This window comes from Hetaerina americana, unplaced genomic scaffold, assembly GCF_022747635.1.
Source record: "Hetaerina americana unplaced genomic scaffold, ioHetAmer1.1.p SCAF_10, whole genome shotgun sequence".
NCBI classification, from domain to species: Eukaryota; Metazoa; Arthropoda; class Insecta; order Odonata; family Calopterygidae; genus Hetaerina; species Hetaerina americana.
In genome coordinates this window covers 54,472,590-54,499,070 of record NW_027286070.1, presented here as the reverse complement: position 1 = coordinate 54,499,070, position 26,481 = coordinate 54,472,590, and the positions used below count along the sequence as shown (strand labels likewise).

Here is a 26,481-nt window from a genome sequence, read left to right as displayed (position 1 = left end):
TTCACTTATCCCTTAATAAATTTACATTTTGAGATTTCACTATATATATTTGTAATAAATTGTCATAAAAATTCTGCAGGTAACAGGTTTGAAGAAATGATGCCATACTTCTTGTACAGCTATAATGATGAAATGTGGGATTTTTACCAGTGATAAAATGCGTGTTTTTTCACAAAACACATGATTTTGGTTTTGAAAATGGAAGGCAAAGTGGTTGAAACTTATAATATTAGGCCATTAAATAATACCAACTTTGTAATCTATGAATAGCTGCTCTTCCCTGGATCTCATGTTGTCACATACTTTGATGGAAAAGAATTAGCTGATTTGGCTAATTGAAGAGTCATGTAATATAATTTTATATTAATTTCTTGAAACAACCCTGCTCTTGTGTTCTGAAGTGCATTACTAGTTGTTTTTCTATTTAGATCTCCTTACCACCCTGAGGAATCGCTTCCCTCAAAGCTTGTCAACATCTGCCCTCACTGCGAACATCACTTGGGAATGTGCTCGCCTCTTTGCTTCCATTAAGTGCAACACTCCGATTCTTAACAGAACACTTGACTGGCTTCAATCAATACCATCTATCCATATTCGAAGAGGTAAGTGTGATCTCTGTGACACAATCTCATTGATTGATTTATTAGTGATATCTCTCCTGTTGCCATTTGAAGTACTATTATAATCAGTAGCAAATGAATCCATTAAACATGGGGACACAGGTCTAAATCATAATCGCATTACTCATGGAGGACCGTGACTTTCCTTAGGACTAGCATATCCTATGGTAATATTTTCAATTTCATTTGTTTCTTAGAATAGGGCTCCAAGGTAATTTTTATGCTCCCTTGTTTTAGCAGGACATTATCATGTAATTTGAATGTATTTCATGCACTTTTTTCATGTGGGTGTGCCAGTTATCTCCAGAAGATTAATTTGTTGGATCACTCAGTATTGGCCAATCAGTAATACCACTCACATTCTGAGTTGGCTTCTATCCAGTAAAAGACTTTCTTGCTATGCGTAGCCATAGTTCCCCTATGTGAAGTTTTGTTAGCCACAGACTGTCCATTGCTCCTGATCATTTAGCGCTAGAGCAAAATTGACCCGCTTGAAAATCACTTGATTTCCTTTTTGTATAACGGGTAAGATTCATTCTGGATCAATCCAATCGTGACTGACCCTTGCTTTTACAAGTTCAGATACAATCTCATCCAATGGAATTTTTTAAAGGCTGCAACCCAATTAAAATTGATTGTGTCTACCAATGTGCTAAGCTTTGTTATTATAGATTTGTTATATTATCATTTATTTTGAAGTAACTCAGTCAAAATTCTTACAAATCAAATCACATTCGACAAGATTCATTAAGTGACATTTAGGGTGCCATGAATTCTGATTTTATAGCATGATTAGTTCTCCTGCCAGAAAAGGTATTTTTGTTATTATATCTGTGTAACAGTGGTGCAGTCTTGCATTTTATGTGGCCCACAATGCTGTTGCTGTGTTTATGAAAACTAAATGATATTTGAAATTTCACATGATTTCTTTTTTGTGCCCTTAAACAATAAAAAATTAAATTTTGTTGTTGAATTGAATTTAAAAAGTCAGTTTCTAAGTAACTTCATATAGCTAACAATTCAATGAAATAATTTTAAAATGCCTTGTAGTTCTTTCATACAGTTATCATAATATGGCCCACGTGCTCAGAGAATATCTTTTGTTTGGGCCATTTGGGCATGAAAGTATCACATGTGATTATAAATCTTTCCAAGAAAGTAAAGGATTATAAAATATGTGGGAAGCTTCATTCTTATCTATTTTGAAGCCAATTGACAACTAATCAAATTACTTTAAGAAAGATTTGTTGATTGAAGTCAGAGTTATGCACTTATAAAATGTCTTGCATATTGAAATCAATAGTAGGAAACTTGTGTAATTGAGTTAGTTTTTGTGATAGTGAAAAAGAGTGTTCCCAATATATTAAGGTATTTCCAGAAAATTAGTGTGATTAGCCCTTGATCTCTTGAATCTTAATCTTCAGTCATTAAGTCTAGGTGTTTGTTACTTCAAAATATCAAGTGTGCAGAGGTTGTGTGAACTCTACCTACATGGATGCTCAAGGTCATGTGCATCTTAATAATAATTAGATACCTCTTTATTTGTGTATCTTTAAATTGGAGGCATTGCTACCCTGGTTCACTTTGCTAATGCTTCAAAATAGAAGGCTCTAAGAAATAAAACTGGTCGCCTTTAATATAAGCAGTTTGAAATGTAAAAATCTCAATTGAGATCTTATCATAAAATATTTAATGATCATCATAAAGTAGCCCAATTAATTCATTACATGAGAAGGCCCAGAAGTACCCGGCCTGACCTAGAGATGGCAGTAGTTGTTTGAAAAATATCAATGTATTAGAGAGTATGCTATCTATAAAGCATATGTTTCAAGTTTGAAGATGCTTCGTTGTTTAGTATTTGTTTGGCAGCCATCAATAGTGAACATTTTCTGTGAATTAGTGAAAATGGAGAAAATTGGTCATTGTTATGTGATACAATACTTTTATTTGAAAGGCCTCAGCCCAACCAATATAAAAGCTGACCAGGATTCTACTCTGGGTGAATCTGCTCCTTTGTTTACAAATGTAAAATATTTGATGGCAGAGTTTAAACTAGGTCTTATGAGCTGTCAAGACGAGCATCGCATTGGTTGACCAAATGAGGTGACAACTCCAGAAACAGTGAAGGAAATCCGCAAAGTGATACTGAATGACTGAGAGTGTTGCGAGCTAGCAGACATAGTAGGTATTTCAAAAAGTGCGGGGCATGGCACAGTAACTGAAAATTTGGACATGAGAAAGCTGTGTGCAAGATGGGTGCCGCATTTGCTCACACTCGACCAAAACCAGTGTCGTGAAGATGTTTAAATTGAGTGTTTAGCAAAGTTTCACAGCAGCAAAGCAGGATTTTTGCACAGTTTTCTTAACCATGGATTAAACATGGGTCCATTACTTCACTCCCGAGACAAAAGAGCAATCAAAACAATGGATTCTAAAGGGAGAACTGCCTCCGAAGAAGGCAAAGTCCGTTTCATCAGCAGGCAAGGCCATGGCATCAGTTTTTTGGGATGCGCATGGGATAATTTTCATTGACTATCTTGAAAAAGGAAAAACTATCCCCAGGAAGTACTATGCAAACTTAGTTCAATGTTTGAGTGAAGAAATCAAGCAAAAGCAGCCACAATTGGCTTAAAAGAAAGTTTTTTTCATCAAGACAATGCACTAGCTCATAAATTCAATATTGCAATGGCCAAAATTCATGAATTAAAGTTTGAAATGCTACCTCATGCACCCTATTCACTAGATTTAGCCCCCTCGGGTTATTTTCTGTTCGCAAGCTTGAGGCTAAGAAGAAAGAGCTCCAGCACCAGCACCAGCTCACAAATCTATTATTCCAATGAATTAAAGTTTTAATTCCTATTTCATGCACCCTATATGCCAAATTTAGCCCCCTTGGGTTATTTTCTGTTCGCAAACTTGAAAAAAATTGCTCGTTGGTCAAAGATTTTCCAACCGTGAGGAAGTGACGTTAGTAGTTAATGGCTATTTTGAGGAGCCAGACAGTTCTTATAATAAAAAGGGTATTGAACTTATTGAACATTGCTGGAAAAAGTATTCAGAGCTGAAAGGAAATTATGTTGAAAAATAAATAAATTTTTATCTAAAATTTTTGTGTTTTCTTTGTGGGGTTGGGTACTTTGGGGATTACTCTTGTAGAATTGTCATGCATGTGGTTAGGCAAGTTTTTATTTAATCATAGTAGTGAAATCCATGAAGGTACAGTGTCATTTCGACCTTTGAATGCTATGCATTGCATTTGGGCTATGAAAATCCTGCCCTAAAAAACTGTGTGAGAGTACTGATAAATGATAAAGAAGACATGAAAGTTCTTGGTTCATGTAAAAACTTTTTAGGCATTATGCTTATGCAACTTGAATGGTGGCTATATTCAGGCTTTTAAATGTTTGGCTCCCCTGGGAAGAAAATTGCTGAGTCACCATATGGTTGATTTAAACTCAGACTTAAAAATCTGGATCTCTTGAGAATAGTAAATCCAATTTTTGCCTCATCTTTTAGTTTTTATGTGACAGTCACCATTAAATTCTTGATGGGTTTGCTTGGAATTCTTATAATGAAATTGAGGAAGTACTGTTTTGCCTCATTTCCTGTAAGGTTTTGCACTTCATGGTTTCATGCTGTAGAATAATTTGTACATCATAGGTGCATTTTATTGACTGTTGAGTTAGTGTTGTTGATCAAATTTTTTTGTTATTAACTTTATTGCCTCAGTATTATAAGCTTAAAGTACAGTTTTCACTCAGACAGTTTATCTGTGAGGTCATTGATAAATATGAGAAACTGATGGAATCCAAGAATAGAACCTTGTGGAGCAGCAGAGTTTGTTTTCAGAGGACCAAAATTAGCTGTTAATGACATGCCTGTGCTTATATTGGAATAGCTGGCAACTTGCTGTCCATCATTCAAGTAATATATGATCCATTTTAGGGTCACACGTGTGATATTACTAATACATTGTTTATATTTTAGTATATTTTCATTCCTCTGTATTTATTTGATTGTAAATGATAAAATCCAGGAATATTCTTCATTCTGTGCACCCATCATCAATTCCAGGAGTCTGTGGGCTCATGTGGGCTGTTCATCTGGAGCATCGCTTAAGGGCTGCTGTGCAGCTTCTGGAGTGCTACCCTCATGTAGATGCCATTCCTGAAAAAGTGATTTTGGATGAAGTTGGGTTGCCATCATTTGTCATGCTTCAAGACTTATTTGTCAATGTGCACAAGTTCCTAGAATTAATACAAGAGGTGAGGCAAAAGATTGTTTGTTTCAATTTACTAGACCCTCCTTACTGTCATCACTTAGTCGTATCAGAAGAAATTGAGAGGTTTGATTGAGAAATTAAGAGATTTTTTCACAATCTCTAAATTTCTTTGATGCTAAATTGAACTGGATACCCATGGCTTGTATTTCAATACTCTTCTATTAGCTCCTATTGATGCATCCTCCTATTCTCCTGTGTTTATTAATTTGGTGCATATCACTTATCTTATAACATTTTTTTGGAGATTGCCTTTGGCATTTTCTAGTCAAATTTATGGACTTAATGAATATTTAGCTAACTCTTTATTTCATTGGTTTGTAATTAAGGAAATCTGTGGAATTATTTCACAAAACCTTTTAGGACTAAGCTCCAGGGCAAGCCCTAACCTCATGCCGCAATATCATGTCAAGTGGAAGAATGTTTTGGGCTCACAGTTCCATCAAATATTATTTTAATAGTAATAATTCTGTAGTTGATAATTTAAGTCTGGTACGCACGGTAACATATATCAAGGTCACATTGCATATGACAACAGTATTAGGATTGCTGACTCCTAGTTTTCACAGTACATAATATGTATGGCTTATGATCAATTTCTTGAGTCCCCATTTTATTTCAACTGCAGATATTGCAATCTTCCTGAAAGTTTGTTCTCTCAACTGTTTCATCTAAAATGTTTTTTCTAGTTTTATTTATTGTTGCAATTTATTTTTTGTTAACATAAAGCAGTTCACATATTTTAGTAATGCATTTATCTTAAAAGTAAAAAAATATATGGTTGGAAATTGTATTGGCCATGAATCAGCTTGATTTTTTTTATTTGCATCCATAGAGTAGGCATCTCAACAAAGGACAAGCACCTTATACCAAAATATTTTGTCTATGTTTGTGTGTGTTTTATATTTTTTACTCGTACTGCACTCGCTGTTTGAGCTGAAAAAGAAAGAAAATTATAATAATGTTTATTTAAGGTCATGGTTAGAATAGATGAACAATGAATTAAATAATGCAAGGGAGTCAGAAAGTAGAAAATTAGCCGCTCAAGATGTACATTAACTGGCCTTTTTCTGTTGAAATTTCCTTAATGTGCTACTGTTTTATTTTTGAAATTATAATTTGATACTTTCCTCCATGGTTATGACAGTATTAAATGAAATGGTTATGGAAAAAGTCATGATGAACTTTGGGACTGCTGCATCTAATCAGGGCAGGTCAAATTGAGGTCTTAATGTAATTAGCCAACTATGTATTGAATCTAACTTAAGGATTTTGCGTGTCACATAATGATTCTGATGATTATTTTGTAAATGTTTATCTTTGTCTTCAGTTGGCCGATGACTTGGAGGATGAAGAAAATGAAGAAGTGGAAGAGTTAGAGGATATTGGAGGAAATCATTGGCATCAGGAATCATGGGCCTCTCCCAAAGAGAAGATGGAACAGGAGCAATCATCACAGCAGCTTTCTAATGGACCACCTCTGGTGGAGCTAGCAATGGTCCAACCTGTGTTGCCTCCATCACTTAGCAGTCCACCTTGCCGCTTGACTTTATTCTACCAGCTGTCACTTTCGGTCTGCCTCTTGGCTCGAGTTCATCCGAAAGGACCCACAAGCCTCACACAACCAATTTCCCAATTGTTTAATGATAAGGTTAGTTGTTGAAAGATGTGAGGTTGCATTGTCTAGTGGTCTACTGTGCCACTTTGGAGTAGTATAAGCAACCAGTTGGTACTTTTCATCAATTTATGTCTACCTTAAGGCATTTGGTTTCATATTTTTATCCGTAAATTGCCAAGTTGTTAGTATTTTCTTCTCAAATATTTAATAAAAAATTAATTACAAACTTGCCAGGTCATTTTTCATTGTACAGGTTGATGAAATTGCATTGCAGTTTCCCCTGATAAATAAGGAATTGTAAGAAATTATTTGAAATTTCATGTATTGTTAACCCAGATTTTTCGAAGTCCAATTTTTTTGATGTCTTCAATTTTGAATTAACATGTTTTTATATAAAATTTTTCTGTCAACATTTCACCGTATTGAGATCAAGAGCAAATTTCAACAAAATTCCCCTTATAGATCAATTTAAATAATCCCTTTCATTTATAAGGGTAGTTTGAAAGGTTCTTGGAATAACCACTAGATGTCAAGGCTAGCACATCAAGTTTTTTGCATTGTTATAAGTAATCCTTTATGAGTAAACACACAGTGCTCTGGTAAGAGATCTGTGGTACCAATGCCTCTCTGTAGTTGCTCCTGTGCACTGATTTGTGAAGATAGAAAAAATTGAGATTCAAGCAGTGATTAAATACTTTGTAAAGAAAGGAATGAAAGTAAAGGAAATTCATGCTGACTTTCAGAACTCTGGGGGACTCTGCTCTTTCATATTCAACTGTTACCTGGTGGACAAACGTGTTAGAGTTTGGTTGGGACAGCTTAGATGATGATCCATGTAGTGGTCGGCCAAAATGTGCCACTACCCCAGATTTTATTGAAAAAATGCATAAAATGGTCATGGATGATCACCGACTGAAAGTGCAGGAAATCACTGAAACCATAGGGATGTCATCTAAAAGAGCATATCAAATTTTAATGGTGGAATTGGATATGAGAAAATTATCTCCTAGATGGGTGCCATGACTCTTGATGAAGAATCACCTACCGAAACCAATCAGATATTTCTAAAAAATATTTCACCCGTTTTAATAGTACCAACAAGATTTTCTGTGCCAGTTTGTGACCACAGCTCTGAAACTTGGGTCCACTACTATACCCCAGAGACAAAATAGCAGTCAAAGCTGTGGCAATATGTTGGATGTACCTCTGCCAAAGAAAGCAAAGGCTATACGGTTGGCTGGAAAGGTGATGGCTTCAGTTTTCTGGGATGCAAAAGGGATCATGCTGATAGATTATGTTTCTACTGATCAAACAATTACTGGACAATGCTACAGTAATCTCCTGGACCAACTACACCAGAAGATACATGAAAAAGGCCAGTTTTAGCAAGGTAGGAAGATATCTTTCATCAAGACAATGCATGCCCACACACAAGTGTCATTGCCATGGCAAAAATTGGCAAACTAAGATACAAATTGTTGCCACCCCAGCCTAATTCGCTTAATTTGGCTCAATCAGCTTTCCATCTCTTCCCCAAGCTCAAAATTTCCCTTGGTCGATTGAGATTCTTTTCAAACCAAGAACTGACAGTTGAAGTAGAAGGGTGTTTTGCTGGCCTGAAGGAATCTAATTTTGGAGTTTGGATCAAGACATTAGAACATCGCTTGACCAAGTGCATTAGTGTACCAGGAGCCTATATTGAAAAGTAAAAAAAAACTTTTATTTAGGTAATTAGTTTATTTCTAATTTATTTCGAGAACTTTTGAAATTACCTTCTGGTAACTAGCCATTTTTAATAAGCAGATGATTTCCCCTTTGTGCTATTTTTGAGGTAACTCCTAACCAGTCTAAATTTAAGTTGTGGGCAGTCACTTAAATTATTTAGTTTGGTTCTAAAAATTAAGTTGATAATAAATAATATAAACTAATTAGTTCAGTTCGTTCAACATGTTTATTTTATTTAACTCTTGACACTCCTCAGTTTATGTACTTCACTAGCCATTGTAATGATCAAAATATCTTCATTTCATTGAAATCATAACAATACCTGAATTTAAAAACAATCTGCTTCCCCATGTGATTTACTTCTGAAAAATTTCTAATATTTTATATTTATATATATAGACATATATTGTATATTTATAGATAATCTTCATCCAGAGAAATTCATTATATGAAATAACCTAACATGACCCTCAAAAGGAATTTTTCAGAATGCTAATCATATGGGGAAGTGGTTTTTGAAATGCAGACATTTTTGTGAGGGTTAATGTATGGTGTAATTTTTTGCCAATTCTTACAAATGGCCCAACATCAAGGCAATCATTTATTAATATTTTGTCACAATTCAACATTTTGAATAAATAATCTTCTGCTACATAACCAAGCATAGATGCCTCTATCTTTTATTTGGCATTGTGAATTGTTTTTCAGGAACGAGCCATACTGCTTTCACTGCCAGATGGAGAACGCCAAAGGAGTAGAACTGATTCCATGGGTCCCATGCTAATCAGGCCTCGCATGATATTTGTTACACGGTCAATATCAGCCATATGCCGCTCTGTGGATTTCTCTGCAAATTTGGTAAGAGTAATCCTTATTGTATTACTTATGTATTTAATATACAAATGTGGTTGTGTTGAAGCCAAATTTGGCGGATTTTTTTGGGGGTAACAGGCCTTATAGGGACTCACTTCCTTTTCTACATTCAAGTATGAGAGAATATCATAAATGCCAGTTATGTCCCCACACTCAATAAGGGCAGGACACACACACCATCTTCTCTTACCTCATGGTTTGGGAAACACATATTTGAATAATGTTGGTAATGTGACTGACAAGGAAGGGGTCTGTGTGAATGTTGGTATAAAAATTCGCCTCAGTTGAAAGATGAGGATGTGACATCCCCTACCCCAGGGAGTAGAAATATCCCAAAGGTAGGAGAGCCAAACAAATGGCTTGCATGCTAAAGGCTACAAGTGACCATCTCTTCATAAATATGCAACTAGTACGATATATAAACTAACTCAACATAAATCCTTGAGGATTTTTGTTGAGTTAGGTTATTGAATGAGATGTTGTTTAAAGATTCACATCAATCAAGTAAAGCAGGTCTGCATGTTACCAGGTATACGGGGTGCGTTGCTTAAATCCAGGCAAACACGTGTTTCCTCAAATGAGGTCTCCTTGCCGGGTTAGCGAAAGCTTCCCCAGACTTCTCCAAAGCATTATACTTGTACTTAGCCACAATATTATAAACAGTTGATCTGGGGTACCCGAAGAATCGAACAATTTCAAAATATAATGCCCAGTTCAAACATTTTGGGTAACAGCGACTCTTTGATTGTAATTTGCACTTGCACGTAACATCTCAGCCATTTTGAGGTTATGACTGTTTACTAGATGCCTATAGCTTTCCAGAACACCAATCACGACCTCCAGTTGAACTACATTATGGGGGAAATTCAAATTGAAGTTTGTCCAGATTGAAGTGCCGCAGCCTGTATACCCTATTCTTGAACTTCTGGATGCAGTCAGATTTCAGTTGTGTTGGCAACTGGTTATACAAAAAATCTTTACATTATAAAATGGGTTAAAAGTTGAAGTCAGTCTACACTATTTAGTATATAAGTATGTATTACCTCTAATGGCATAGTTATGGATATCAGATGTCAATGTTTAAGTTTCTAAATTAACTTTAACGATTTGAACTGGAGTCTTAAAGACAAAACTAAACACTAACTGTGAACAGGACGGGAAAGATTGATAATATGAAATGAGATGTTGTTAAAAACAGAGTGAAATTCTTGAAACGAGTGAAGTTAGATGGGTGATGTGCGATAACCCTGTGTTACTCTAAAAGTCTCTTATATTTGCCAATGTTTTAACAGCAAGGAAAAATCTCTTGAAATTACTTTGACCTGTTATTTCAGAAGCTCACTATACATTGTAAATGTACATAGTTGAACCAGTAATTTCCAAGAAACTGCGGGAGAAGCCGCAACAGTAGCTTTTAACGGTTGCATTGAGCCGGTAATATTTTGCTTTTGCCATACACATTTACAGAAATCGATTCATAACTATGAGCCATGTGCGAAATATATATTTTGATGCATTGCTTATCTTTATGAATGCATAGAGATATATTTATCAGAAATTATTATATTTATGTAATCAAATGGCATCTGAACTTGATCCTCGTTTTAATACATGAAAGAGTTATTCTGATAACATAAATTGAAATTATGAATAATTAGTTACTTGAAATTTTTCAGTCAAAGGAATTAATCAGCCTAGCCCTTCTAACAGCCAAAACATTTCGACTGCCAAAGGATGACATCTATCGCCATCTAGTGTGTGAACTGTATTCATGTGGACATGATCAGGAAGCAGAGGAGGTAAAATATATTTTTAAAAGACCATCTATCCTGTAACCACCATTCTGTAAACAATAAAGTGTTCACAGTAGTGGTATTCGGTATGTTTTGATATTTCCCACTTTTAGCAGTAATCATTTTTTTTTAAATTTCATCTCTACTCAGTTATTGTCAGAAGATGACTTCATCTTCATCAGTGTGCTTGTAGATCATCACATCTAAATCATTTGCTACATAAATTAATTCTCAATCTGAGCATTATTATCGAGAATTAAAACTTATAGGTGAACTCTCTGCCATTAATGGATGACTTAATGATATTTATGTATTCTTTATGCTTATTATATATCTGCCAACCCCAAAGTCACTAAGTCACTAAAGTCACAGTATGCCAAAGTGACAATTGCTCATGAAGTGAAATCACTAGATAGTAAGCATAAGAAACAATTTAGTATTGAGTGAACATGCATTGGTTAAATTTATGCAGTTCAATGAGTCTGCTCTTCTCAGCCTTTAAGGGTAAAATCCTTATCCCAGAAATGACGACTCTCCAGAGTATTTATTTTTTCAAATAGAATTTCTCATTTCTTGAGTATAACACTTCAGTGGTTTTGTATTTATTAGAATAAACATGCAATAAAATGTGCTTTGTAAAAGTATCTGTGTGCTTAAAATTTCATCGACCCATAGTTCATAGTACTGATTGGAATCCAAATAATTAAGAATACAGGACTCATTAATCAAATTTACCTTGTACTCTTATTTGAATCCTTTTTATGCAATTAAAATCCAATGCACTGATTGACATACAGTGGCCCCCTTATTGTATTCAGGAGGTGTCAATCCCACTCTTCAATTGCCAACTAATCAGCCTAAAACCTTTTCAATTGTATGTTTTTGAAAGTCTTATTAATAAACCAATCTTTTCCATTTAAGTACATTCACATTTGTTTAATAATTGACCATGTCTAGTAACATGAGATTAGGGGAAGAGAAGCTAGTAATCATGTGATAAATATTTGGTTTTTCATAAATAGTGCTATATTAAATCTGGCAACTACTTCACTCAATTATTTTCCCAAACAAAAAGTAAATATTTTTAAAGAAATAACAGACGTATCGTCAGTCGTAGAAATTCCACAATCAATCACTTCAGCTGTACAACATAAGGTATGGCATCATTTTTAAAAATCTAATGCCTGTAGATTTTTTTATTGCCATCTATTATGTATAAATACTGTGAAATCATGGATTAACATGCATACTTGAAGTTTGCAGCTGAGGCTTCATGCAGTCATTATCTACTTCTTCCAATGCATCATTTACAGCTACAGTGGTTTTCCCAAAATCCAGAACAATCAGTGACTTTCATTGGAGTGTATGCTCTGGCCAGTTGAACAATGTCAGTTTCAGCCATTAAACTACCATTTCACTTTTCCCCTACCCTTTCTAATTTGCTCTAATAATTGCTCCTAGACAAAAATTCTCACCCATGGGTGTACTTTTACATTTGTACACAATGTCTATGGCAATTTTGAGCCTTTGGCAGTAAAGTATAGACACACTGTCAGGCTTTTTTTACTCCAGCTAATAGCATTTTCACCGGCTGTATTCCATTTCTTTGTCACTGTGAATGCACTAGGCATATCAAATTAAAGTGGTATCTGGTTACTTCAGTCAGTTTCTCTCAGAGTTAAATGCCATTTTGGGAAAATTGAAGCATGCTATCAAAAGGAATTACCTTCACCATGAATGAAATAAGGAAAAATAATGCTTATTTTGTATAGTTTCATTTAGGTAGATTATAATTAACTGTGCTTTATCTTATATTGTAGTTGACATCAGTGGTTGGGGATAAGGAGAGTCTTGCATCTCAACTTTTAGTCATTGTTCTTCAACGCCTAAAGCATTACATTGATCATTGTGGAAATGGTGATCAGCGCTCTCAAGTGATGGCATCATTCAGCCCTGCATCATTAGCAAAATTCAATGACCAGGTATTTCCACTAACTTAATAGTTTGCAATAGATGTTTTTGTTAAACATGTATAGACAGCCCAATAATTGTGACTGAAAGCATTTGTTGCAGTGCGATCAGCCACATTCCTCAGTATTCTGCCCAATTTATAAAATATCGTCCTAGCATTAGGTTGCAATATTTACTTCAGATATGCTTACTTCGGTAATGCAATGGCCATAACTTGAAGCTTGTGACTAGAATTGTTACTTGTGTATTTCTATTAGTCTGAGCGCCAACAGTTGTTCTCATTGTATGCTACTGCATTTTCATTGGGTGTCAATGAGTCTAAGGAGAACAAGGCAAATGCTGTATTCATTACTCTTAATCATGTTTAATGATTTAATTTCTGAACTGGAGGGCTATTTATTTATTCCAATAATAAATGTATTCTTTTTCATTTACATTAATATGGTGTCAGTGAACTAAACTATCTAAGTCTGTGGGATTTTAAGTTGGAACATCATGGAATTATAAAAAGGATTTTTGATCAAGTAAAATGAGCCGCAAAAGTTAACTAAAAATAAGATTATTTCCATGTTGATTTTTCTGAGGGCAAACCTGCCATTTTTTAATGTGCATAATTTCTTAATAAATATGTAATGGCGAATTCCTTTGGGAAGTATGGATGGGCTGTATTGTTATGAGAAAGGATTACAGGAATAGATTAGGCTGTGCTTTAACCCTCCATTTCCTCTTACAAATATGCAGGACATACTGAGAAGCACTCTCTATCCAACCACTATACCTCAAAATACTGAATCCTCAATGTGATGTGCAGGATGAAATTAAAGGAAAAGTGAAGTGCACTTATTAATCCATTTTTACATAACATTTAACTTGGTGATGATTCAATGCAACAATTTCAGAGCGTAAAAATCATTCGCCTTGACTGGGACTCGAACCCAGATCCCTCAATATCCGGTCGAGTGCTTTAGCCACTTAAGCTACCGAGGCGTCCTCTTAAACTCTGAAATTTTGGGGCTTTTAAAGGAACTAGATGTTATGACGAAATACCGTACATACAATGTCACATGCATTCGTAGTCGTGCGCGAGGCGCCACTGTCCACGAGGTTAAAGCCAACTTTAAACACGTATGGTGTTTTCCCTTTGACAAATTCCAAAGAAACTGCGGGAGATGCCGCAACAGTAACTTTTAACGGAGTCATCCGCTAATGTGCATTTCAATGCAACAATTCCTTTAGTTCCTTTAAAAGCCCCAAAATTTCAGAGTTTAAGAGGACGCCTCGGTAGCTTAAGTGGCTAAAGCACTCGACCGGATATTGAGGGATCTGGGTTCGAGTCCCAGTCAAGGCGAATGATTTTTACGCTCTGAAATTGTTGCATTGAAATGCACATTAGCAGATGACTCCGTTAAAAGTTACTGTTGCGGCATCTCCCGCAGTTTCTTTGGAATTTGGTGATGATTACCTGAAAATAAATCACAATAATCGCCATAAGACTGATTTGATAGCTGAGGGCATAACAGAGTGATAAGGGAGTCCAGATCCTTTCCCTGTGCCACCTTTGGTTTCTCAGGAAGATCTAACAAAATCACACAGCTTGCTATTAATGTAGAGTGTAAAGCTTAAATGGAAATTTTAATAAGAGAAAAAATAAGGCAAGGGCGATTGCGATGAATGGCGATGTTCACTTAAACTGGAGATAATTACAAATAATCTGAAAAAATGATGAAAACAATTTATACCATGTTGTGGGACAGTGCAGGTTAGTAGATTTCACAGGGTATTCACTCTCCTGGAAAACTGGGAAAATATAGAAAACTCAATGAAGTTTGCTGAATACATAAAGAATTGGATATTGTCCGGGAGAAATTACTGTGTAGCGCATCAAAATAAGACCAGTTCCTTGCATATGGATTTGAGGTATTTTCAATTGATTCATTAATTTTACCCTAAGCATCTCTGTTCATCTTTGGAGCTGTTACCTCACTCACCATTGAGAGAAACTTCTTTGAGATTATGCAAATTGAGGCATTTTTAAGTGCTCTATGTGAAAAAAATGGCCTTATTACCAAAGCCTCTGATAATTTATAGTTCATCCTCAAACCATTTCTAATTACCTTTGTCATTTTTGCTTTGATACCTGTGTGTATGTGATTTTTGTTACTTATTGAAAATGTTTTATTTTGTTCTTTGCCTGTGTTATTGTCAAGATTCATTTTCTTGCGCTTTCAAGCTTACTGTCGATCGGTGAGAAAGATAAATTTTTAATGCTTCTAAAACATGACGTTGCAACTGTTGATAGTTTTGTTCAGGAATGTGATTTTTGTGATGCCATACTTCGCACTTGTTTCAGAATTTAGGTTTAATTTTCCAGGAAATTCTCTTGGGAAGGGTCAATTGTTAGTAACTTGCAATGATCAAGTTAATGAAATAACTCGATTCTTCTCGCGTATGCAGTACAATATTATGTTATGTGCTGAATATCACAATGAAACTACCTGCTATTCATTGTTATTAATGACAAATGAGACTGAAATTTAACAATGGACAATATTTACCCTAACAAACATGTTTGGGGTCGTGGAACATCTGGGAATGCTAGAAATATCTTTTGGAAAATCTGGAGAGCTCAAGGAATTCGTTGATAGTTAGAAAGTAAATACCCTGGTTTCTAAAGGTGGCTTGTAGTGATACAAAGTATGTAATAATATCTATATTACAAATAATGCTAAGTAAGTATGGTAGAATGAGGTAATGTTATCATTAGTTCTAAGGGGAGTTTAGATATAATAATAGTTTAATAGGGTAGTTTAATAATAGTTTACATATGGATTTAACATTTATGAGCTATTCATTCTAATGTAAGCTTTTATAGTTTTTATGATTTTTTAAGGGTAACATTTTATTTGTTAGTAATTCCATTGATTTCAAGCAATATTCGCTGTGCTCCATGTTCTTGGTACTTAAAACTTTGTTTAAAGACTTCACAACATCAAAGTATTGAGTGTGATTGCTCGTAATGTTTAAGGGCTGAGAATGAAGGAAAAGCAAAATTATATTATCACTGATTTCACCCATTACCAAGCGATTACCAATGCCTTCATCTTATTTTTACAGAATACCAATCACCTTGTCTGCAAGGATGCTCCAATACGTGCCACTGAGCAACTTCTAAGCATTCTTGTTGCATATCTAGATGAAGAAAGCAACCTCTATTCTGAGGCCATTAATATTCTTGATGCTGTTAAAACCCTGGATCATCTATCATAGCTGTATTTTATTATATTTATAAATATTCCAAGTTGTAAGGTGAAAAAATGTAATTTAATCTTATAAAAATATCTTATAGTTTTTGACGTTGTTATTTTTTATAATTTTCTGAAAGATATACAAAGCATCTGAAAACTCACCCTTTCGATGACCAAGGGTGCTTTCCATTCATGAATCTGTGATAGTGTGGGTAGTGCAGAATAGGGCCCATCGTCACTCAGCCATCAAATTTGGTGCATTCTTTATTGTGTCAAATATGACTTTTGTTCAATTTCACCATTTTCATTACTTATTTAAACCTTAAATTATTATTTGGATAGTTTTACATAATAAATTATTTGTCATGCGAAAATATTAATTACATAATATTCTACCCTATGTTTTGTTGAGAGAGACAAGGGCTATGTCGCTGTACTTAAAACTTGGTTGGTTGCTTGTGTCCATTCAATACTTACCTTAATTGATAGATAACCAATTATAATAATAATTCTACATTGTTTTGTGTGAGGAGAACATTCAACGTTTCTTAAAAGTTCAACACAAAGTTCTTGTGGAAGTTAATTTAAAAAAAAAGTAATGAGTTTGGTGACATTTACTTTTAACTTTTATCATTTCAAGCAATAATTTTAAACTACAATCTTTTGATACCTATAACTCATATGGTAATATAAATAAGCAATTCTTAACTTGGAAAGCAATGATTAGTTTTCAAGAAACAATATATATTCTAAGGAAGCAAATTCTATAAGTTCAGCCTCTACATAGCACATTAAAATTGAATGTTGTTGCCATCCAGCCTTAATAGGTATGGATCAAATTATGCCTTGTAAAGGTTATGGGACACAATAATAAAGAAACATATACCTTCAGGCAGGGGAGAAAATGGAAACATTTGAAGAAAAAAATATTTATGAAGTCCTCATTAACTTCAGAAAGTTAATGTAATTCTGTTTACTATATTCCAGTCCTTACTTTAATTAGCCCTCTTATTCATGATGTTATTCCTGTACAGGAAAGCTGCCATTATTATTATTAATAGTTATTCCTGTAGCTGCCATTCCATTAATTCCCATGATCTATTTTATCACCTTCACTGTGCTAAGGTCTCCATTTCCTCTTCCCTTTAAACATTGATTGTGGAACACAGCAGGTGAAAACTATTTTGGCTATCATTTCACTGGGTAAAATTTCAATTAATTTGAGACTAAAAGCTAAGTACCATGTAAAATTAATGTAGGAAATTGGATTGTGATATCTGTGGAGAAAGAGTGCCAAGGCCTGGAGGCGGAGGACTGAGTTGTTTCTTCTATTTTAAATCCAATCAATCAGGAAAAAATTCTTTATGTTATATTCTTACCTGAATTTGAAGATCTCCATCCTTCTCAGAACTTGAGAATCAGGGAATGATCCTGCCACATGCCTAACTATATTGATACATATTTTTTATTAAATAAAAACATAGTGTGTGTTTTGCATCTACTGCTGCTTGAACAATAATAAATTACCCGTTTCAGTTATCTCCACAATTTTCAACGAGTTCTTTGATAGGGATCAAGGTCTCTTAATGCCTCAAATTTATTCTCATTTTCTGCTAATTGACTTCTCTCTGTACATTTGATATTTTCATTAAAAATGGAATTCATCCATTTAACTAAATGCATAATGATCATTTATAAGGACGATATGGAGACAATATCCATCAGATATAATTGGAAGTGACTCAGTGTTGGAAAATTGTTGGTAAGCTGTTAGGTAGCTTAGCTCAGTAGATATTCAATGTACTATCTGGCTGGCTTTGGATAAATCTACTCCCCTGTAGGCTATCTAAAACAAACAAATGTAAGTAACAAACTACTGCCTTTAGTGTAACAAACTCCATAAATTATATCAATAGTTTTGCATTTGTGCACACCGATTAACTTATAAACGATGATGTGCATCATGCTTAAATTACTTTGGAACCCCTTGCCATTATGCATATGCACACACGCCAATAAGTTGTTAACATGAACCCATCTCTCACATAAGAGTATATCCTGCAAGGGAAAGAATACTGGTTATCTCCCTCTTCCTCCTCCTAGGAAGCTAAAAATAAAAGTTTCGCCTTCAGCAAGGAATTTTACCCTTATTAGTCTTCTGAAATCTTATTCACTCCTCATAGAAAGTTAGCTTTTCAAACTTTTTGTCATGGTGGGGAGATGATTTAATAACACGGGAACATACATGCTGTTTTAGAAATTCTAACCTCACACAATCTCACTTTGCCAAGCATCTGTGGGAAGAAAAGCATGGGAGCGATTTCTACCCAGAACTGATAACCAAATGGACCAAGGAAGGAAGATGGTCAAGTGGGAAGAGCTGGAAATCAGAAAGAATTTGAAAAAGGGTCATTTGGTTAACGATTAATTGTTTGAATACCTCTACCCAATCCTGGAAGCATCCCTTTCCTTCACGGAAAGACCTAACTACCCGCAAACCCACCAATCACCTTTCCTGATGCTTAACACCCCTCTCCTCCTTCCCATCAATGCCAATCACAACCCCACCTCTTTCCCTCCCTCCCCACTTCTCCTTCCCCCCTCTCTCTCATCCACCCCTTCCCCCTCATGAATGGTATGTAAATGGACCGCAACTTGACTAATTTGTACCTGATGATGACGCCTAAGCGTTGAAACTAGTGGTACAAAAATAAAGAAAAGTTGGAAAATACATTGTGTTCTTCATTTAAAGAACATGAGCTTCCACAAAGTTGAACCAGAAACAATTGAATACACAAAGTATGTGGAATTATAAAGTCAATGCTTTCATTACGTTTTAACTGATTACTTTCACGAATAAAATGTCTGATGAACAAATATGAATACTTTTCTAAAATTAATTAAGTATTTGCAGGTTATTCAATCAGTGAAGAAAGTTCTTTTTAATCCTTTAATTTGACATTCTTGTAAGTACCATGTCCCTATGTATTTCCTTCAGAGATTTGGAAGCTTATAGTAGTTTCACAGTACATTCCTTGTTCTTTTTTCTATCTCAATTAATATTGCCACCACTATTGGAAACACTTCAATGCAGATTGTTCCAATTTGCTCTAAAGTCCTTATGTGTTTCCATGTGCATATCATGATGTGTACTAATGAGCACGGATTGATTGGAAAGCATCCAAAGCTATGGGAGTAAGGGAGTATTTACAATATAGTTACAAGTGGTGACTAAATTTCACAGTACAGGTTCCTTAAAGGTGCTAAATAAAAATAAGATATTGTGGCAAAATAATGTGTCATGATCTCACAGTGCTGCCAACATAACACAATCTTTGGTATAATTTAAAGATTTTATGCCTTGTTTTTTTTCTTCTTACTACTCTTATCATTCACACCTAGCAATAATTTAGTAGCTATCAAGCACTGAAGATAAAATGGACTTGGTTATGGAGCAAAGATAATGCAAGCATCCTGCTGCCACTAGTTTCCTCAATATTGAATGCAAATCATGCCTCCTCAGAGTTACACTCATTTATTGTATTTTTTATTTTTCTCGTTAATAACAATTTGTTAAAAATGATTCCAGTAATATTCTTTTTTAAATACTTAAAAAAGAGTCTGTAACCTTTTGGGTTTGCAATTTGATTTCCTGACAAACATTAAACAATATAATGGGGAGCCACAAAAAAACTCATCAGCTATATGGAGCCATGGGGTCATCAAGCTGCCACCATGCTGGAGGAATGATGAAGAGAGTTGACACTCCCTGGCCATTATTTTCTCACCAGAGGCTTTTATTGACCAATTAACATGGCACTTCATGGGTATTGGTGTTGTCTGGATATGTTGCCTTGATGATTTACTGGAAGATATTTGAAAACTTAAACTTAACATTTTTTTCTGTGCTAAACTAAAATTATAAACAAAAATCATAATTATGTTCCTTTAAATTACCTTTCAGTATTATTAACTTTTGATTTCATACTGAACAGCACATGTGCACTTTAATTTTTACCCTCAGGGCACCATGCAGCATAGAAATTCAAAGGAAAATCAAACAAACAACTGCCATGGAAGTATGACAACTCAGCATGCAGATTCACAAAGTTAACGCGATGGAGTAGTTTGGTGTTTTTGAAAGGCTAGACTCCTATTGGGTAGTAGTTGGTTCTTACTATATCTTATCCCAAAAAATGTCACTTTTTGAACCCCGCAAATATTGGCACCTTAGTCTAAAATAGATTTTAAAAGGATTATTTACTCAATACCCCATAAGCATAAGATGATGACAAGGATCTTTATGATACATCAATGCTTCCTTGCATGATGAAGAAGAGGTTCCATGCTAACCTTTCCTTCCTTTGGTCCTCGGGTATTCTACTGTGATCAGTATTTTGTTTCTGTTCTGCATCATGAACAGAAAGGTGAGAGAGTTCATAGAATTTTGATAATTCTGCACAAAAATTCAATGTTATGGGAACTCGAACCTTAGGATGCACAAGGTTTAGTGCTAGTTTACTTCTATTTTGGCCCAGGTAAACTATTGGTCTCATCCTTTATCATTCACTTAAAGCTTTACAGGTATGTTATACAGCCTGCATGTTTATAGGCTGAGGTTCTGGACAATTACCACAATTTTCCAATTATAATGTGCACCAATCATATTTTCTCAAGAGAAATGTGAAACTGATCTTATTGCTATTAATAATACTCTGCTTGTGCACATTATTCCCATTGAGAGACTTTACCCCTTCTCCTTTCCTCATGCTACTTATGGGAGCTTCCATCTCCTAATTCCCATCTAAATAGTGAAAATGTTGGCAAATATATACAACCTTAGTCCCTGAGTTCAGTTGGCTTCAATTATATTATAATTCTATGTTATTCAATTGACAAAAAATTGGTATTTAACATTCTTTTTTGATGTTGAAACTGGTTACGTTTATGTGTAGTCATCACTTGTGTGTATGAAATTGCTTGCATTAAGCAAGACCTGTGCATTGAAAACTTAGTGGTTGCTTATATGACTGTCATTTCCTTGAATGTTGTTTTATTCATTTCAGGTTTTTGCCAATTTCCTTTAAAGCTTTCATTAAAATTTAGCATTTCTCCTTCTTTAGAATAGCTGTTTACAGGAATTTTTGGAAGTCTTGTATGGTAACATTGTATACCATTTATATTTAAGTTTTGTATCTTTTGATAATACTTAGAGGCTTTTGAGAGTGGGTTTGCCGTAGAGTGGAGAGGCATTTGGTGAGAGAGAGGAAGTCGCTTGGTGAATAATGAAGAAGATAGGAACAGTTGACAGAGGATAATTGTAAGATGAGGAGATTTTGAAGGTTGAGGAATAAGGGCAAATGGTAAGTGAGAAAGAGGGTTGAAGAGAATAAAATTGGATAGCTCGAGAGTAATTAGAAAAGTTCTCAGAATGGAATATAAATAAGCAACTTATCTCAATAAAAGATTTTTACTTTTCAATTTAGCTTCCCTGTGCACTATGGCCCGGCAAAGTTCCAGTGTCATGACATATCCCTCTAAAAAGCACCTTGCATCTCCATACATCCCTTCCTCCATTCTGTGCAATATCCCCATCTTATTCTAGTCCCTTCCTTGTTGGCCTAATATCCTCTATCACAGTCTTCAACATTCCATCACCAATCAAAACACTCTGCATCCATATTTCTGCCTCCTCTGGATTTCTCCCAAAAATGCTCTCTCTTCCCCAACCATGCCTAGTACCTCCTCATTTATTTTCCTTTTCGTCCACTTCTCCGTTTCCATCCCTCTCCACACCCACATTTCAAAAGCCTCCAATCTACAGCTATCATCCTGCTTCCATGACCATGTTTCTGCACTCTGCATAACTATGGTCCATATCAAAGTTTTAACAAGCCTTTCTTAATATGCTTACTCAATGTCCCTGTCACCAATTCTCTCCTCCTTGTGAAAACCTCTTTGCCTAATGCAATTCTTCTCCTTTTTCACTGAATAACATTGTCCAAAAAATAAACAGTGGACAGAATATTAACATCACGTGATTATTCATAATGTAAAATGTGTCATCAGTTTGCTTTTCTTTAAACTTATGTCTGAAGATCTAGTTTCGCCTTGTTCCTCCCGACAATTCATTTCAATCCATTTTCTCTTCCTTGTGAAAACTACTTTTCCTGATGTGATTCTTCTTCTTATGTCCATCCTACTTCAACGATTTTCATCCAAAACACTTCTGAGATACATAAACTGTCCTTCCTGCTCTAGTTTTGCCCTCCTATTTTAACATTTAGCTCAGTGTTTCTTTTTCTGGAAAACTACAAAAAACTTCACTTTATTTACCTATAATCTCATCCCATATCTATTGCACTAATTTACCAATTCACTCAGCAATGCCTGTAACCCATTGGCTGACTGACAAACTAAAGCTTGAGCATCAGGAAACCTAACTGATTTTATGAATTCCCCACTGAAATTTATTCCTTCCCATAGCTGTTTAATCATTTCCTCCACATTTATGTTGAATAGTGCAGGTGATAATGGACAACCCTACCCCACTCCTCTTCCTAACCCTGCCCATCCAGACTCTTTATCCCCCACTTACCCTTTAGCAGTGTGATACATTTACAAGTTGTGGATTAGTCCCCTATCCCTCCAACCTACTCCTAATTTCTGCAATACATTCATTAGTTTTCCAAATTGACTATATCAAATGCCTTTTTGAAATCTTTGAAATAGGCAAATACATCCTGATTGTATTCTATGTTCCTTTGTATTAGTGACCTCATTACTACAATGGCATCACATGTGCCTCTCCCCTTCCTGAATCCAAATTGATCATCCCCAAAGTAATCATTTTCTCTGTTCTACAACCTCTTATTGATGATCCTGAGACCCATTTAAGCTATGGGTAAAGTCAAACTAATTGTTCTGTAGTCTTCATGTGATGTAGGCTTTACCTTTTTTGAATAGAAATTAACACTGATCTGACAAAGGTCTTCTGGCCAAATTTCTCTCTCAGAAATGCAATGAATTTGTTCATAAAAACCCTTAATCCCATATTTTTGTGAATCTTTAAGTAGTTTTGCAGGTATTATATCTACTCCCACAGCTTCATTTGATTTCATTTTCCTAAATGCTCTTCTATCTCACAGTCAAGTAAGCCTAGACCTATGCTATCTTTGTGTACTTCATTTTCTCTTTCCATACCTAACCTTGCTGGCCTAAGTCCTTTACTGTGCAGTTCTTTTATATATTCATTCCATCTTACTTAGATCGTATCTGGTTCAAAAAGGCAGAATAGGGAAGGAATATTAGTTGAAAGTATTTGTACTCAAAAAAACAAGAGGTTTCCAAAGCATTGAATCTATTTATTTAATACACAAGTGCTTGTCTTTATTAACAGTTTTATGAATTCATATGACCCAAACCAACATTTCCTTGTTTGTTCATGTCTTCCCACTTTTGTTATTTATTTCTTCAGCCATTCTTTCAATTGGTTCTTAAATATTTCCTTCATTCATTTCTTCCTTCATTTCGGTATTAATTTCTTCATTAATATTTTCATCTATATTTTCGTTTATGTTTTCATTTATATTTTCATTTATATTTTCATTCATGTCTTCATTCATGATTTCTGGATCATCATTCTTCTTCTTATCGTTTATTTTAAAAGATTTCCATGGCTTCATGTCCAGCTTTGGTAATTTGCTGCACTCCTTTAATTCATTTCTGAAAAATAATAATAAACGCTTTAAAAAATGGGAGCCATGGAAAGTAGGAATGATGTAGTGATGGTAAAGACAATTCAGTTTCATCCTTAAACTTTTGGATGTTATGAATTTGGTCTAAGGAAATTTATAAGTGGGACAAACCTAGAGAACATGGGTTTTATAGTGTGTCTCATTTCTCATATGTTATTTTGTTACCATACTTTTTATTTGGCAAGACTGTATCAGTTAAAACAATACCATCTGGCATGCGGACTTGTTTACCTGCTTCCCAGTCCAAAGGCCTGCATTGAAATCTTAGTTAAGTGTTTTTTGTTATGGTATTTCAGTGGTGAGTATTTTTGTGGGATATTCCAAGCTCATTACTTCGTCAATACACCTTTCATCCTACTTTGTGCCTTACTCCTGGTTCCCTTGATTCTCTCTAGCTCACTCAGCCTAAGAACTTTCTCAGCCTCTTCTTAGTATGAAGTACTTGTAGATGGCTACCAATCTTGAATGACTCCCAAAGTTCTGAAATGTAGCCCATTGGAAATAAAGGGGGAAGAAATTGCTATCATAGAAAAGAAAACATAGGACAGGAAAGTTCTAGCATTGTTTCAGCAGTGAAGATGCAGGCCTTAATTTTTTAATTTGAACACTGATCTCACACAAAGTACACATTTCTTGAGTGAAGTATTATTGTCAGTAGTAGATCTAAAGGTAGGTGAAGTCCTTGTAAATCTTGTACCTGAAGAAGTCATTTGTAACCCATAGTTTATGGCTATATTGGGAATTGGGAGAGAAAGAATATATCTTGCCTTGCCAGATAGGTTGAAGGGTAGGAGCCAGACAAAAGGCAGTCTTCTCAGAATCTATCCTCAGGTGGCTGCAAAGGCATCTGACCCCAGTGAGGTGGCCATTTTGAGTGATTGTGGTAAGTTGAAAAAACTATCGATGAAGGCAATGGAAAACCACCTAATTTATGCATCACATTAAATAGTGATGGACAGAGATTTGAGTATGAGTCCTGGCAACAATGGGATTCAGCTCACTGGGCTGTGTAATGTGCCTGGTAACCAGAGAGGTAAGGCTTTTGCAGTTTTCATCATACAAAATCCTTGAGATCAAAATCAATAGCAGTATCAAGGATGGTGCAGAAGAGGACTTAGTCAATTAGAATAGGGACTTGGAATGTTAGGACAATGTCAAGGACAGGAAAATCAGAAAATATAAAGTGAGAGATTGAGAGAGGAAAGTCAGCGGAGAGTTAAAACAATCAGGTTTGTGGATGATCAAGATTTAGCTTGTCAGTTAGTCAAGGGGCTGCAAGCATTGCTGGGTGCATTGGCAAGAAATTGCAATAGTTATGGTATGAGTGTTAATGTAAACAAAACAAAGGTTATGCAGTTTTTGAGGAAAAGAATAGCTGAGTAAAATATCACAATATGATTTCATAAACTAGAATAGCTGGAAATGTTTACCTATCTTTGAAGTGTTTTGGATCAAAACGGTATAGGTAATCAGAAAAATTAAGAAAAAGAATTGCCTGGGGCGAAAAGGAGGAGGGAGGCAAAGATGTGGTGTTAGATGACGGATTGTGTTTTGTAATGAGAGGCAAAGAAATGAATTGTGGTACCAACGTATAATCCATATCCACCCAAAATCTACCTTAAATAGAATACCAATAATATTACCCTACCTCTGGTCTTTCCTATAGCTGTTGTAGTTAACTCTACCATCCACTATCGAATTTGTCAAAGAAAATATTTTGCCATCAAATACACTTATCTGTGAGTTTATCTCTTCTTTTTTTGTGTTTTTCATTAACTTTTATCTTCATTGATTCTTTGCATAACTTCTTTGATAACTATTCTATTTCCTTCTCTTTGATTTTTGTTCCTGGGTTAGGAATTTCATAGGATTCTTAAAATTGTCAAGACGCCTTCAGGTCCTCTTCTTTCTCTCCCACTGTAGTTTTGATATTTTTCTCTGCTCATGTACAATGATGAAGTATTTTCTTGAAATCATATTTTTCTGTTCTCTTTTATGTACTGAAATGTCAAAAATCAAGCATTCTTACTTAAACCCCTTGTTGTTCATGCTTTTTCACTGTTGTCTGTAGTTTTTGTTTCATCCATATGCTTGCGATTTTTCACTGTGCAATGTAATGGAGGTATTAGTTTATCGAAAGAAATGCATGAGAAAACTGCAATGATTCAAATAACTCAAAACTCATAAGATATAGGTGGAGGCCAAATGATGAGTCCATTCTGAAATGTTCATCCAGGAGCAAAAACAGAATGCCCTATTCCTCTTCTGCTTCATCCCATTATGTCCCTCCTTAGTCACCCTCTCGAGATCCGTAAAAAATGGAATTCATTGAACAAAATTGCTTGCAATTAGTTTTAGTCCTCAGGATGCCCCTCGCAACAAAGATGAATGATTGACTCAATCCACCATGATGGAAGGACCCAAAGAGTTCAAAACATAAACCATTTTAGCATCTGCAAAAAAATCATGGATCATAGTGAGCCCCATTTCGGCATGCATACTTACTCAGCTGAAATTTGTAGGAAGGCCTTTGGTTGCATTTTAGACACATGGTCTGAGCTCTCACACACCAAGGTAGAAAATTTTACAGCATAGATTGC

At 35.1% G+C, this 26,481-nt stretch overlaps 1 protein-coding gene across 1 annotated transcript in view; it reads left to right on the top strand.

Annotated features, from left to right (window-relative positions):
* Positions 1–16,209, top strand: part of Rab3-GAP (Rab3 GTPase activating protein) — a 45,355-nt gene extending 29,146 nt beyond the window's left edge. Inside the window, exons 18-24 of the mRNA XM_071598669.1 lie at positions 429–602; positions 4,695–4,885; positions 6,230–6,550; positions 8,951–9,100; positions 10,792–10,914; positions 12,729–12,890; positions 15,994–16,209. Coding sequence (XP_071454770.1) covers positions 429–602; positions 4,695–4,885; positions 6,230–6,550; positions 8,951–9,100; positions 10,792–10,914; positions 12,729–12,890; positions 15,994–16,146 — 1,274 coding nt within the window. The 3' untranslated portion in view covers positions 16,147–16,209. The remainder of the gene's footprint in view (positions 1–428; positions 603–4,694; positions 4,886–6,229; positions 6,551–8,950; positions 9,101–10,791; positions 10,915–12,728; positions 12,891–15,993) is intronic.
* The last annotated feature ends 10,272 nt before the right edge of the window (positions 16,210–26,481 follow it).